This window comes from Prinia subflava, chromosome 1, assembly GCF_021018805.1.
Source record: "Prinia subflava isolate CZ2003 ecotype Zambia chromosome 1, Cam_Psub_1.2, whole genome shotgun sequence".
Classification (NCBI taxonomy): Eukaryota; Metazoa; Chordata; class Aves; order Passeriformes; family Cisticolidae; genus Prinia; species Prinia subflava.
This window is the reverse complement of record NC_086247.1, coordinates 132,464,370-132,479,553: the sequence shown is the minus strand read 5'-3', so window position 1 is coordinate 132,479,553 and position 15,184 is coordinate 132,464,370. Positions and strand designations below refer to the sequence as shown.

At 38.2% G+C, this 15,184-nt stretch overlaps 1 protein-coding gene across 1 annotated transcript in view; it reads left to right on the top strand.

Annotated features, from left to right (window-relative positions):
* The window catches only part of ADAM22 (ADAM metallopeptidase domain 22), a 127,096-nt gene that overhangs the window by 75,673 nt on the left and 36,239 nt on the right, over positions 1-15,184 (top strand). Inside the window, exons 6-13 of the mRNA XM_063412686.1 lie at positions 1,705-1,768; positions 2,399-2,468; positions 7,555-7,625; positions 8,121-8,195; positions 10,255-10,326; positions 11,344-11,510; positions 13,447-13,531; positions 13,956-14,046. Of these exons, the coding sequence (XP_063268756.1) occupies positions 1,705-1,768; positions 2,399-2,468; positions 7,555-7,625; positions 8,121-8,195; positions 10,255-10,326; positions 11,344-11,510; positions 13,447-13,531; positions 13,956-14,046 (695 nt within the window). The remainder of the gene's footprint in view (positions 1-1,704; positions 1,769-2,398; positions 2,469-7,554; positions 7,626-8,120; positions 8,196-10,254; positions 10,327-11,343; positions 11,511-13,446; positions 13,532-13,955; positions 14,047-15,184) is intronic.

Genomic DNA, 15,184 nt, shown 5'->3' with positions numbered 1-15,184 from the left:
TTCTTTTAGTGATGTCTGTTTTGCGTCCTTCCTTTTATTAGTTAAATCCATCACATGACTGGCTGACAGAACACCTGAAATTATGGATGTCTGAATGACTTGGCTAAGGACAAATGTATCTCTCCAACCTTACCTTGGAGCAAGCCATTTTGCTTGGATTTTAGTTGGTTTGTTTGTTTTCTGGGGTGTGCGGTAACCACGTTTCCCCGCGTTGCCGCGGGGAAGCTCCGAGCGCACCGGGCGGGAGGCCCGGGCGGCGGGCGCGCCGGGAGCCTGCTGCCGGCTGGCGGCGGATGGGGAAACTGCGGGTGCTGGGAGCCCCAGTGCCGCGGCTGCCAGCGGGATTGCCTCAAGAACACTTCAGCAACACGCAGGCTTTTCAAATGTGTCGCTTTCTCTGTAACACACCCATGCGCGTGTGGTTTATTCCGAGCACACCAGGTCTGTGGTGGCTGGATGGAGGAGCCGTGAGTGCTTTGGGCGGCAGGTCAGGTCTGCAGGTCAGCTGGAGTGATTGTTCTTGTCACTTGTCACCGACCTGATCAGAGGTCGCTGCTGCTGGGAGCAGCAGTCTCACGAGAAGCTCCCGCTGACAGCGCTTAAACTTGCAGACCCCGCTTAACTAAGGGTACAATGAGAGGGAAGGAAGTTTTCCCTGATAAAGAGCTACAGGATCTTCCCCAATTTCATCTTATGTCCAAGCAAAGAAGCTTCAGCAGATGCTAGAATATTTTGCTTAAACTGTATAGACAGTATTTATTTCAAAAGAATAGGCACATGTAATTTGGAAGGTGAAGCAGCTTTGCATTGTAGTTATGCTCATACTTGATATATGTTATATAGTCAGTAACCCAGGTTACTGCTGTGAATGTCTGTTTTGGTGATAATAAAAATTCTGCATAAGAAAAAAGAAAAATATCTGCTTTATTTGCTTGTAATTCCTGTTTGTTTTGGGTGTTTTTAACAGTAACATAAGTAAATAAATTATCTCGCTTTCATGCTGTTGTTGTTGTGTGCTGTGTGCAGGGTTTGAACTCACAGTTCATTTTTAGGGCCAAGCTTAAACACCTTAGCAGTGGCCCTTTGAAAGGGACATGCTGATACAGCCTAATCTCAACCATGCGTGTATGCCACTGCAGCAAAGGCAAACTTACTTAAAAATATTCTGGTTTAGTTGAAGATCAGAATGCATTGACATAAGAAATAACCTTTTTTTTTTTTCTGCTCTTACAGAGTAGTATTTTTATCAATATTTTCTTTAAATGAAATGCTAATAAAAGAGTTAATAAAAAACTTTAAAAACTAAGGATAATTCAATTCAATACCATTTTTATTTGGGGAAAGCTATGCATATGTTCCAAATATGTTCCTAAAGACAGGTCCCTTATTTATCTGTTGGAGGTATATATCTTCTGCATGGGAGTGGGGGCTTTGAATTGGTTAAATTAGTCCATTTTGTTTTTATATGTATTGTAGAAAAGGTTTGTGGAAGAAAGAAGAGTCTGCTTCACCACAGGACAAAATCTTTCTTTCTGAAATGAAGAAACAAAATACTGATCCAGAATTCCATTCAGTTTCTGAAACCATTTTAAACTCTTCCTTTTCCGAATATTTAAAATTTTAAAGTATAATAACTTTAAGAAGTTCCATGTTGCACTAGTGTTTGTTTACTAAATTTGTATTTACATTTCCTGCTCTTGACAGTGGGATGTTCTATGATGGAAATCATACTTACCTTATTGAACCAGATGAAAACTACACTTCAGATGTAAGTAAAATTTACAGTAATCCTGCTGTGTTTTTTGAGTACAGTCATCCATGGGTACAGGGTAGGCATAAGGCCGTGGGACCAAAGGGTCATCCCCTCATTCCCAGCTTATTTACCTCAAATGTGAGACTCCATCTTCATGGACAAAAGCAGACCTCCAAAAATGAGGCAATGGTGTGTCTGTATGTGTGTGCTCTGGAGCACTTGGCTGTAGAGCACTGCAGCACCAGAGGAGTCAGACAGAAACCTGCGAGTGCCCAGCCCCTTTCCCTGGCACCTCCTGCTCTGGGTTTGTTCTCTCTCTCTCCTCCTGGCTCATCCTTGGCTCCATTCAGCAGCTCCTGGACTCTCATTGACTCTCCCTGAGCAGCTCTGGGAGCCCAATTTAGGCCTAGCTCTGTGTGCTCAGCCACTGTGTTTGAGGTACTCAGATATAGAAGGGGATTAAGTATGGCATTAGCCATCACACTGCAGTTGGGAAAAGAAGGATGTAGAGTAATGGTGCCTTGCAACTTGAGTGTTCTCTGGTGCATGTGTTGGGTAACAAGAACCTTTGGAATTGTCTGTTTAATGCTCATGAGATGAATTGATTTTTCCTGATGTAATATGGACAATTATTTACTATTTCAGGATGACTTCCATTTCCATTCTGTTTACAAATCCAAGTTGTTTGAATTTCCTTCAGTTGACCTGCAATCTGGTATGATCTTTTAATATTCATGACTTATTGAGGGTTTTAGTCTAAGGCCAAATTTGTTGATTATGTTTGATAGATCATCTTCTGAGAGTATATTGTTTTGTTATATATACTTTCTTTTACCCAATTAAATTAAAAAAACACTGAAAACACCCCCATTTTATAATAGTGAAAGCACAGGAAAAGAATCTGAAGTGATGAAAAAACCCTGAATCCAATGAAACCTCTCCTAGACCTTCATGTTGTGATATGTGTTTCTCCTAACAGGTCGTGTGGTCTGTGGGCTGGGTTATGTGGTAGTAGTTGTAGAGAGGAAAGGACTGAGGTAGCCTTGAGGTGATGAAAATAAACACCATGTTGATGGTGATTGATAATTCTTCCTGGGTTTTTCCTGTTTAGAGATACAGGGTGAGTACTATGGAGTGAGCTGGAGCCTGGGAGACAAGGAGTTGCCAGAGGTCATTGCTGTTCAGAGGCTCTCATCTCCAGTCCATCAGAATCCTTCACAGCACTGGCTATGACGAGGGCCATGCTTAAATTCAGTGCAAATGAATTTGGAGGCAGAAGTGGTTTCAAGTGCTTGTAGTGATGAATGCCCATATTGTGTATGGAGGGAGGAAGGTTTTTTTAAAAAATGGGTTTTCATCTGAGAGGTTGGCTTGTTAATTGAAGCTAAAATTGCAGTATTTATGACATATCCCCATTCTGTCAAGGATTTGCCAGTTTTACAGATGCATTTTCCTGCTCTACAACACATATCCCAGATAAATATCACTGTCCTTCATACACACTGACATTTTGGTAGAAACCACCTCCAGACTAATTTCTTAGGAGAGTTACAGATGTTTTGTCCTATGGTAACAATTGGATCTGAGCTCTTACTGTGCTGAGTGCTGCTCGCAGATGGGTCCATCCCCGGAGCACAGTTTGTGCAGGTTTGCCAGTTGTTAAGCAAAATAGAATCATTCAAGGAGCTAATGAGAAAAGAAAAAAATAAAAAGGAAACTGCTCAAAGTTGCCTTATTTCAGTTCTGAAGAAGGAATCTGTCTGAATCTAAAGAAAAGCAGTGTCCCAGCTTGGTGCCTCCTGTCCTGGGATGATGTTTGCCCAGGCAAGGTTGGGATGGAGGGACATGAGCACAAAAGGTTCATCACTGTTGTGCAAGGCATTGTCCTCTGTGTCACAAAACTTCCTACGTACCTGCACCTTACACACGTACCATGCTTACTACCTGTGCTTGCAAAGATGGGACTGTAATGAGAGCAATTTATTGAACATAAGGTCAAATAATAAAGTGCATCACTTATCACATTTTTCTTGAGGACATATAGTTCAAAAGATGGAAATAATGCAACTAATGATGAGTTTAAAATAAATCTTCTGTCTCAGGTTGTTAAACTAAGACACTGCTAGTGTTGGTATTCACTATATATAAGCTGTTTTATAAGATTCCCTAATAGAGAATTTTTTATGTTTTCAAGATTTTGGAATAAAATTGCTTTCTGATTTAAAATCATGAAAAGAGATTAATTACAAGTAAATGCCCCAATTTCACCTCCACCAAAGCATCTTGATTTTCAAAAAACTGTCAGACTAGGGCTTTACAGTCTTTTTCTGTTTATTTTTTCCCTACAAAAATCCAGACATGCCTGTAGAGTTTTGATTTTACTATAGATAACAAATAAATAGTTGCTGGCTTTGCTGTACAAAGCCCAGCATGTGACATAATGGAAAATGTTGTCATCTAGACTGAATTAAAATCACAGGATCATAGAAAAGGTTAAAAAGGAAATTCAGTTGCAGAGTGCCAGTCTTCTCAGTTATGCAAGTATTTGTAGCATGGATAAGAGGTACAGGGTGCTAATCTTCCATTGCTTTGTTTAGGATCTCATGAATGGAGAAATAGACTTCATTTCGCAATCTACTCTCCCACATACCCATACTGTTTTTGTAAAATCATTTCAAAAGGTGTTTCTGATGTTTGTGGTGAAAATTACAGTACATGTATAACATTATAGCCTCATTGGGAAACTCACCATTTCTCTTTATCTGTGATTATTCAATTTGTATCTGTCTGTAAGTCATCCTCCATGTATAGTCACAGCTTCAGAGCATGAGAGCTCCACCAGTATCTGCTTCTTCTCTGCCAGTCTGGACAAGTCTGACTGCTGCCTTGACTTGACATTTTTTTCTTTAAATATTACTTTCAATTAATTGCTAATAGTATTGTTGTGATTGATTTTTTGAAAGTACTACAACAAAATTATTATTAGCAGTAGCAAGCACTGTGCTGGCAGATGTCATCATAACCACTCTCATAATTTATCAGTTTGACTAGCCTAAGGAGATTTTCTGTGAAGCCAAGATTTTTCTCTTATCTTTAGAAGAGTGTGTGTGTAAGGTAAGATTTCTACTCAGCATTTCCACTGCATTAGGAATGAACTGGATAGATCACTAGCTTCAACAATCCAGCTTCAATACTGGTGTTAGAAAGGGAAAAAAATTCGAGTGATAGGTAATACTCAGTATCAGTGATAGTAAAAGCACACACTCTTATATCACAGTTCAATAGCAATGTACTTTATATATTCTTTTGCTCCCTGGGTAGTAAAAAACCCCACAAGCTGTTACAGAAAAGAATTTATTTTACTGTACTTTGCAGTGGTCTGAGGAATAATGAGGATTTAAAATACGGAATCTTGGACAGATGACTTGGCATGCTTAGAGCATTTGACTTTTTATTTACTAGACTCTGTTTTTTCTCACAATCTCTGTTGAGATCTACAATGCCCTGGCACAGTTTTAGATAGCAGTATGTTATCAAAGGTGCTGTTTTTCAAATAATACATAACAGATATCCTTCTCTTTTCGGATCACATGAAAAGTATGTAGATACAACACTTAGGAACATGGTTTAGTGGGACTTGGCAGCATTAGCTTTATAGTTGGACTCAATTTTAGCATTTTCCAATCAAGATGATTCTATGATTTTGTGAATCTTCATCACATCTTTTCAAGGTAATATATTCCCATCAAAATATTTGCTAGGCTCTCTCAACTGTCAACATTCCCTGTGATTTTGCTGGTCATGTTCTTTTGCCTGAGGGTCCTTGGCTGGAAATGCAACCTGTGTGCATTTATCCATCTTGTGAGTTATAAGGCAGTGTTAATGTGTGTTAATGTATTAAAGGTAATGGCTGCATCATTTCCCTTAGAGATTACTGACTTCTGCTTGTGGGTAAAATAATCACATCTGCTGGTAAAGTTATCTTAGATCCTATATACATACTGTAAATTACGATTTTATTGATTGAAAAGTATTATTTTTACCAGTTTCATTACGCATGTTATAAAACCAAAAATGACAAGTTAAGCCCAGTGTCTAAACTAATCAGCATACTTAAAGAATAATCAAAAACATTGTAAAAATGTTTTCAAGATTTAGTTTCTCATCATTTCAAGCTCAAAAGTCTGCAGGTCTTTAAGCAATAAATAAGGAACTTGGGTGTGATTTAATTTATCTTTGGTCCTTTTTGTAAAGGAAGTCCTCAAGTTCATTGGTGTAACCATGAAAACATTTTTAAGCAGAGTCTATGATTGTCCAGGTTCCCCCCTTTAAAAAATATCTGCAAACCTCACATACATACATACGAAATGACACTGCGGTCCCTAATTTACCCAAGACGACACCAGTTAGTCATGCTTTGTTCTCCTGGTTTGTCTTAGGAGTAATTTGCCACTCATGTTTAAGATTATCACTTAGACCTGGCAATGTCTTGTCAGATGGGCAACTCAGCTTTGTGTTTTAAGATTTTGCTGATATGGCACCCCTGTCAAATTCCTATCAGCATGGTTTTTAATCCTACTTTTGAATCTCATGCAAAAAATTGTACAATTAATGTACAATAACATTAATGGAAGTGAAGCTGTGAGAAACTTTCCTGTCTCACCAGCAAAACTGAACTGGTCAGCAATTTGTAAAACAAGCAGAAGTTGTGAACAAAGATATGTGAACTGGAAGTGCCTTAATTTACACAGCTCCAGCAATCCTATAGCACTATAGGGGTGCTCTATAAACAGTATAGGACTATTTACTTCTCTGCGGGACTGGTAAAATCACTGGAACACTGAAAGAAATTTTCAGTTCCTTGAAACTGAAAGGATGTCCAAAGCTACAGAAAGCACAAAAGAGGGAAAGCAGTAAAAGAAGAAAGACATTATTACTAACTAAGCAACTGCAAGCATTTAATTTGCATGAATCAAAGAAAGATCTTGGGATTGTGCGAATAGCAAACACATTTATACAAGATAAGGAAAGAGCTTTACTTCATATAGGGAACAGAGAGACGGGGATTATGATTCTAAAATTAAAGATGCAAAATTACTAATTGCAAAATTACATTTGAAAGGGTGAGAGCAAATGTTGTCTTCTACTTAGTTTATAATGTGTTCTTTTCCATGAGGGGCTAGTAATATATTTGGTGAAAAGGATTTGGCAAAAGAATAAACTACTTGATGCTCATGATTAGAGGTTTAAGAAGTTAAAGACACAGAAGGATTAGCAGAGAGGTTTATTGTGTTGGTAAGCGAGCATTGCCAAAATCTCATAATGTTTCACCCAACTCTGACATATTTTCCTTTGTGAATATAATAATCTTAAAGCATTAATTCTGCCTTCCATGCTCTTCTTATTAATTTAGGTAGCTATTGCAAGAGTTCTGTGAATGTCTGCTGAATTCCCAAAAATGTGATCCACTCCATGGAAGCACTATGCTAATAATATTTCATGCCCAGCATTGGTGAAGTTTTGGCATAGAACATCTGCTGTGCTTTCTGAAGTGTGAAACCCACAGATCATCTGTTTCAACAGATCCAGATTATCACTAGTAGAATTTTTAATAAGAGCCCTGTTACTGGGAAGCATCTGTAGTCTTGCCTCCCTTCTAGCGGGAAACTTGAAAAAATGAGTTGTTGCTGCATCTGAAGTGCTGAAGAATGCCATACTATTGTCGTGTTACATCAGGGTCACTAATTGCTGGGCTATGCTTTAGTAAATACTCAATGTATTTGTCTGTGTTTTCTGCTTAGAGTTCTGGCAGATGAATACTACATCACAGAATTTTGTTGTAAGGCCAAGACACAAAAGAAGGAAAAGGCAGGTAAGTGCCAATATGCTTGTTTAGAAGGGATATGCAGTGAGGTTGGTTTTATGTCTGCTGAGTTAATTTGTCCAGATGGAGTCCTGCTGCTCCTGCTGGTTTGGCATGAGATCTCTATATCAATACAGCTAATACAAAAAGAGGTATCTAATATAAGCTAAACATTGGTGGGTTCCTTGGACATTGCCTACCTGAAGAGTTAGGAAATTTTTAAATACTGCTACATTGCAAATGAAAAAGTAGGTAAAACGTTTTTGCTCATTTTGAGTACAGTTTTATTAGAAACTCCCATAATAAAACCTACATAATTTTTTTTGTTGCAATAGTGACAAGTAGCTAGTTTATCTCACTTTATTTCATTTCAAAATAAAAATTCTAAACAGAGACTTCATTCCCTGTTTATTAAAGTGGGGTAGCCAGTAAGTGCAAATGTTTGTTACCCGTTAGACTCTCTCTGTATTGTTGGGCTCTCTTAGAGTTACATTCTCTCCATAGGTTCGTCAGATTCCACGTAAAATTGAAGAGGAAACAAAATACATTGAGTTGATGATTGTAAATGACCATCTAATGGTAAGACTGACACATTTCAACCTCTTACAATGAGCATCAAATTGTCTTCATTTATCCAGAGAGCATAACAATAAAGAACACTATAAGGCCAGATTAAATCCAGTATGTCCTTAAAAGAAGAGATTATGGTCTCATTACCATTGATGAAGTTGGTTTTGAATTTTGGCAAGTTAATTTCACCAAGAATGCAGCTAGGTCTGAGGATCAGAAAGAAGGGCCAGAAAGTAACTAATGTCAGTGTGACTTCAGCTGATGATTTTCTTTCTGGCTTTCCTGAACATTTGTCTTAGTTACAGGCACTCAGCAATCCATAGTGCAGTTATTTCAATTCTGCAGCAGCTGTGAAGAATGGGGAGATTAACAGTGACTAGATTTTTTTGATACGTCCCAATCAATGTAGAGAAAATTATTTTGTTAAACTTCTCTGGGAGAATACTGTGCGGTTTTTGAACTAATGGAAAGAGACATAATAACAGTGTATTGAAGAAAAGCCATACTCATTCAAGTGGGAAAAAGCACAGATTTATGTCAGTGAAGAGGATTTATTAATCATCTAATGAAGGAAATATAAAAGGAAATGGCAATTTCTTCATCACTTGCAGTGTTCAAAGGTAGCTTCAAACACAAACAATGGATTTGCTGTTGAAGTAACTGAATAAAGTTCAGCTTGATAGTGCCCATCCAACTGGTGACATTAGATGATTTTATAGGCCCTTATGGCTTTAAAATCAAAATATGTCTATGAATCTTGTCTACTTCTTCTGTAATGTGCAGCAATTCTCTCACGCAATACCTGAATTGGCAAAAATAGACACAAGAGGGTACAAGTGTGCAAGGAGTGTGCCACTGTCCTTAGACAGTGTACTCCTCCACCAGCTCAGTTTGGTGAACATAGGAACAAATTCTTGGATTAAAACTAGTAATATTGGATGAAAATTCCTTAAATCAGTGTAACTGTGTTTGATCCTAAAGACCTGAAGCCACAACTTTTAACTTTTCCCTTAGGATCCTATCTGTTCAGGCAGATTTTCTTCAAGGACAATGTTTCCTAATTTTGTCTAATCACAGCTAATGCAAGAGTCAGTCCAGATAGGAGTTTATTCTCTGAGGTAAATGCCAGTGATGAAAGAAGCCAAATAATTTCCTCCTGTGAGAAGGAAATATCATTTGCTGTGGGCTTAACTTCCTTGATTTTTGTGGTTTCCTCCCCATTCCTGCTTGAAAGGATGCCTTTCCTATGGCCTAGTAGTGGGAAAATTCTTACCCACTAAAAGATCCTAACTTCCAGAAAATATGGACAATTTTCATTCCAAATCAAACATCATGGGGCACAAGATGATAAAACATCTCTGAAAATCTTGCACACTTTGTCTTAAATTCTTCTGGGGTACCTGTGACTTTCATGCCCATGTTGCTCATTCATAATTGTTGTTTTTTTCTGCAAATAGAAGTACCTGGACAACTATTTTCAGTGCCATTTTTATAACACTGCATTACAAATTTCATTAAAGGTACCATAGGAGTCTGCTGAAGTGATGTGAATCAGTTACTGTGGCATTATAGGAGTGTGAAACTATATAAGAAAACCAAAAAAACAGCTTAAGAGAGAAAATTAAAAAAAAAAAGGGAGTCTGATAGATTAAAATATGGATGCAGGCACTTCTGGGATAACACATCTTAAGGAGTCTCAGCTATGGAAGTTTTTGTTGCTAATTTCTACATTGGCATTTGTGATTAATTTTAAAATTGCCAACAATAATCATAATGAAGAGAGTAACAGAATGTTCCTGTTCTTATATAATTTTCCAGTAAAGATCCTAGGGTACTTTCTAAGGAGGAATTCATACAACCTCACAACAGCTGTTGTAAAGTATCGCAGTAATGTGCATTTCTGAACAATTTTCTACTATTGGTCATTAACATTACACTCAGCACAAGAGACAAAACCTTGTGCAGGGGCTTTATTGTTGATAAAATGGCTTTTTACTTCATGGTTTTTGGAAATCAACCTTGTTTTTCTGAAATCTGTACCTGTTACTGGCCTGTGCTTGTTTCACAGTGTAAAAAGCACCGTTTGTCAGTTGGCCATACCAACAGCTATGCTAAATCCGTTGTGAACATGGCAGATTTAGTAAGTATCACTCAACTATATGTTCTTTTATGTGTGAGATCAGTCATAAGATTCTCTTGATGATAGATGCAGGAGTCCATTCATGGTATAACAGTAGTAATGTATGTGAAGATTACAAATGTACATCTAGGATGAATTTCAAACATGATCGTTCACCTATAAAGCCATTGTCTAAGATAAAGCATCAGAGGGTTTTTATTCTGTGGCTTTAAACATTTAAATGTCCTGCTGGATTCGTCCCTTGAGTCTGAGTTTCAAAGGGCAACTTAGATATGACAATTTCTAGCACAGGATCCCTGTTTTGACAACTTCAAACCCAAAGGACAGTCTGAAATTCCAATGCATTAAAATTTCTCCAGAAAAAGTGCCCTTGAGTTAATGAGTTAGAATAGGGACCTACAGGTGAACTGTATTGGTTATATTTATGATGCTAAATTGGACGAATTGCTGGCTCTTGCACCTCACCGCAGGAAGGTATTAGAAAAAGGAAAGTCTTACTAGAAGAAGAAAATGCTTGAAAGTATTTGGTGTGGAGTGTTAACACCACATTGAAAGGATGGCCCTTTTTTTTGTAATTCAGCCAGCATGAGTTGAAATACTCCTGTGGACATATATAACAGTGAAAAATATGGCGTTATAGATCATTATTCCACATAAGAGGGCCCTTGTGTGTCATTGGGTGAGTTGGCTGTCATAAAAGACCCATTAATTTAAAATCTTTGAACTATTTGGAACGTGGTAATTTTTAAAAAATCACTTTTTTTTTCTATGTATCTCTGCCGGTGTAGGCTAAGAGAAGGCTAAGAGAACTGATTGAAGAATTAAGCCTAAAATTTTGGTTTTACTTGGTTTTTATGTTTGTTAGTTTTAAGGGAGATACAATTACCTACAAGAATGTAAAGTGTGCTGGAATAAGCTAAATATTTAGTTATGTAAAAATGCAAGAGATTACAAAGAAAGGGGTAAACCTCACCTTTGTTCTATTTGACATATTTGTTCATTCTGTTAATATACTAGATATATAAAGAACAACTTAACACCAGGATAGTATTGGTTGCCATGGAAACCTGGGCTACTGATAACAAGTTCACCATATCTGAAAACCCCTTGGTGACTCTACGTGAGTTTATGAAATATAGGAGGGATTTTATCAGAGAGAAAAGTGACGCAGTTCACCTTTTTTCGTACGTAACCTTGTGTGATGTTTTATTACTGGGTTTTTTTCTTTCCTTGGGGGTTGCTTCTCACAAGTGGCTGATGCATCTCCTTTCTGTTATGTGTGTAATCCACAATAATTCAGAAAATGTTTCAGATGGGGAGGTGGGAAAAAAATTAATGCACAAGCTGCCTGCCAGAGCAACTAGAGGTTTAACTCTTATTTTAGTTTTAACATACTAAGCCTGAGCTGCATGTGCTGTAATCCTTTGTTATTCTGTTCAGTCACCTACTCCACAAGTGCAGCTATCTGAAGAGTCATGCATGGTTCCACCTCAGAGGGTGGCTTCTTTGGCAGTAGAGCATGGATTATTTAAAGGCAGAATGTCGGTTTTGAAACCAATGAGGTTTTATGTGAAGTGCACTATGGCTTGCTTTACTTTGTTCAATGACTTGACTGCTGCAGGATTACTGAAGTGTTTCAGCTCCTCAAAACAGTTTCCTCTCCCAAGACGTTTGAGCTATAAGAATACTGAACTGAGAGGAATGTTATTTTCTCTAAGTAGCTTGTTTTGAAAATAAGATTGATATATTTATAATAAAATATCTTTACAAAAATACAGCAGAGATACATGGCTGAGGTTTTTGATCCACACAAGACATGCCAGACAAATGTTTCTGTTGGAGGCCTTTTTCTTTCTGCTGACTGTTTTAGGAGCCTGTAAGAATTAACTTAAACACCTCACTTCACATGACTTCAGTAGGGTTCCAGGATACCCAAGCCCAGTATCCACCCTCAGAAATTTTGCACATACTTAATTACTGCCACTGATTTCTGCCTTGAAGAAAGCTAGTAAGATCTGCAAGTGGTGCTTGCAGATTTTGGTCTCTCTGTGTCTGAGATCTTCATCTCTTAAATGGGAATCAGATTTTCTCATATCTTTCATGTCTCTTCTTTGGTGGCATTGTAAAGTCTTTAGGGAGGAAGTCTGGTTCTTGTGAATGCGTGTGGATTGACTAGGACCAAAGAGAGCCTGACTTTGCCTGTGGCTAGGACTCTGGATACCACTGTAGTGCTAATTCCAGTGCTATCCACAGCACTGCCACCAATGCTGTTTGTGGATTGCATTCATAGATTGTTTAGAAACAGCAGTTTCTGAAATTGTGTCTGTGAGTGAAGTTGGGAGGTGGGGGTAGCTGCTGTGAGGGTACGAATGAGCTGGTGTGAGTGGTTACAAATGAGCTTCCACCTTTAGCACAGTTAGCCCACTGTGATTCTTCTTGATGTTTTTCTCTTCTCACCTGAGAAAAATAATTTGCTGGATGGGTCAGTGCTCTCAGGTGGAGCAGAGTGTATTTTGTTTCCAGTAACTGGACTCCAGTCATCCATGCTGATGTGGTCAGCACTAAAGAGGTGATTAAATTTGGGCTCAGAGTGCATCTGTTCCTTGGATGAGATTGGCTGTAGCTCTAGGGAATTTTCACCTACCTCTGCATCTTCTGCTAATGCATCTCCTCTTGAGTTTTACCACATCAGCACTGCCCAATTAGACACGAGTCGTTTCACTAGTCCCAAGCTTTGGGAGAATGGTGGCCTCTCCTGAACTCTGCCTGGAGCATGTGCCAGTGGAAGGCACTTGCTGCAGTAGAATGTCAAGAAACAAGAGGCTGGGCAGATCCAGGTGGTCTGGCAAAATATTCCCCTTCTTCTTATATTAGATAGTCTGAAAAGAAGGAGGAAAAATGGTACAAGTTTTCTGGAAATAACTTGTCATGTGAAGTTTGTGAGTGGTTATCTGTTATTCCCATTTGATTTTGCATAATTTGCAGCATAGTGGTGGCATCCAGCATTTGCAAATGCCAGCTTCTTGTTTGGAAATCAGAAGGATAGATACAGGAACAGGCAGGTGCAAAACTCATGGACTGAGCAGGGTAAACTTATCTTTCTTTTTGTTTATGTCAAAGGGGGAGTCGATTTCAGAGCAGTCGAAGTGGTGTGGCCCACACTGGTGGAATCTGCTCCTTGCTTAAAGGCGGAGGTGTGAATGAGGTAGGTGGGGATACTGGTATGAGCAGAAAGTGGTGGAAATTTATCTGCATGGAATTTATCCGTGCAGACATGTTCCTCAAAATATTTCACTTTTTTTTTGCTGATGTAGAATCTCAGTGCAGCTCTACAGAAGGGACACTTCAATGAAGAGTGATGAGTGAATAAAGTCAATACAATTCAAATACACTTTTAAGCAAATTCTACAATATCTGTCATTCATATTTGCAGCCACAATACCGAGAGAGAAACAGACTTACTTAGCTTGTCTATAAGCCAGTGTTTAGTTTTCATCTAGCTACCCAGAAGTAAGAATTCTAACACTGTGTATCTGATTTTGCCTTTTTTTGCCTTGATATGAGAAAAACTTCACTTGAATCTGAGATACCTGTGTGTTACATTACTTTTCCTATCTTGTTTCTTTCAGTTTGGAAAGCCAGACTTAATGGCAGTTACCCTAGCACAGACCTTGGCCCAAAACATTGGCATTTTCTCAGACAGAAGAAAACTTCTAAGTGGTAATTTTATTTGCTTTTTCACTCTGTCTCAAGAGAAAAATCTTAAAAAGTGGAGGATTTTATCAATGTCTTTCTGTACATTTTCCTTCTGTTTCTCAAAATTTTGAAATATTTTTATTTCTTGCAGTAACATGAGAGGGGGTATGACATATTAATTTTCCTATATTTGAATGCTCTAGTATCCAACTGCTCGTAATTCCTGACAGCACTGGTGTCACCATTTCATCCAAAACAGACCAAAAAAGTGCCTTCCACTTCCATTCATTTCAGGGAGACTGGTGTCCCACCCACAGACCAAATGGCTGCCATCTTATGACACAAGTGTGGGAATATACATTACTAGATCTGGGAATAATGAGGAGCCTCTTCAGTACTGTTATGTGGAACAGTTTTAGCAATACAATTTTTTATCTGTTTTCCTTGATTGATTTTCTCCCTTCCTAGATTACCCAAATCTCCAGTATTTGCTACCCTGCTGCTACCATTTCTCTGCTGTTACCTTGGTATTCAGCCACTTAGTTACCCCTGGTTATCTGCAATGCTTTAATCTCCACCACTGTGTCCACAACAAGCACCTTACCCTCCAGCTTCCATGTTCGTGAAGTCCCAGCTTGATATGATTAAAATAAGAAATAGAGTTTTGTAACAATTTAGATAATGAACTGGAGGGTGGACTTACTGGATTGTGCATACTTATGTGGCCTACATATAAAAAGATAAATTACTCTATTGATTAGTGGGTTTCTTTTCAGCCATTGTAAAGACAATATATAAAGCAGAGATACATCTGCATTTAAAGTTTTTTGCAGATTATGTAATACTATTTTTAAAAATACTCAGAAATGTAGGACGGATGCTCTATCCTATAGACATGTTCAGTATTCTTTTTCCAGCCACATATTTTTGAGCAGACGTAAATGCAGGGTAGAAGTGAAAATTATAATAGTGGTGATTCTCTTTCTTTATGACTGAGAGGGGCAGGAGACACTGTTTTGGTAGGGAGAGAGGAGAAAGCAATTGTTAGACAGAGCTTTGTTTCCTTTCAATTGTACTTTTAAAATGGAAGAAATAAACTGATGTTCATGTGTACAAATTATGGAATGTGCAAGTGGAAAGCATTTCTACTGAAATTAAAGCA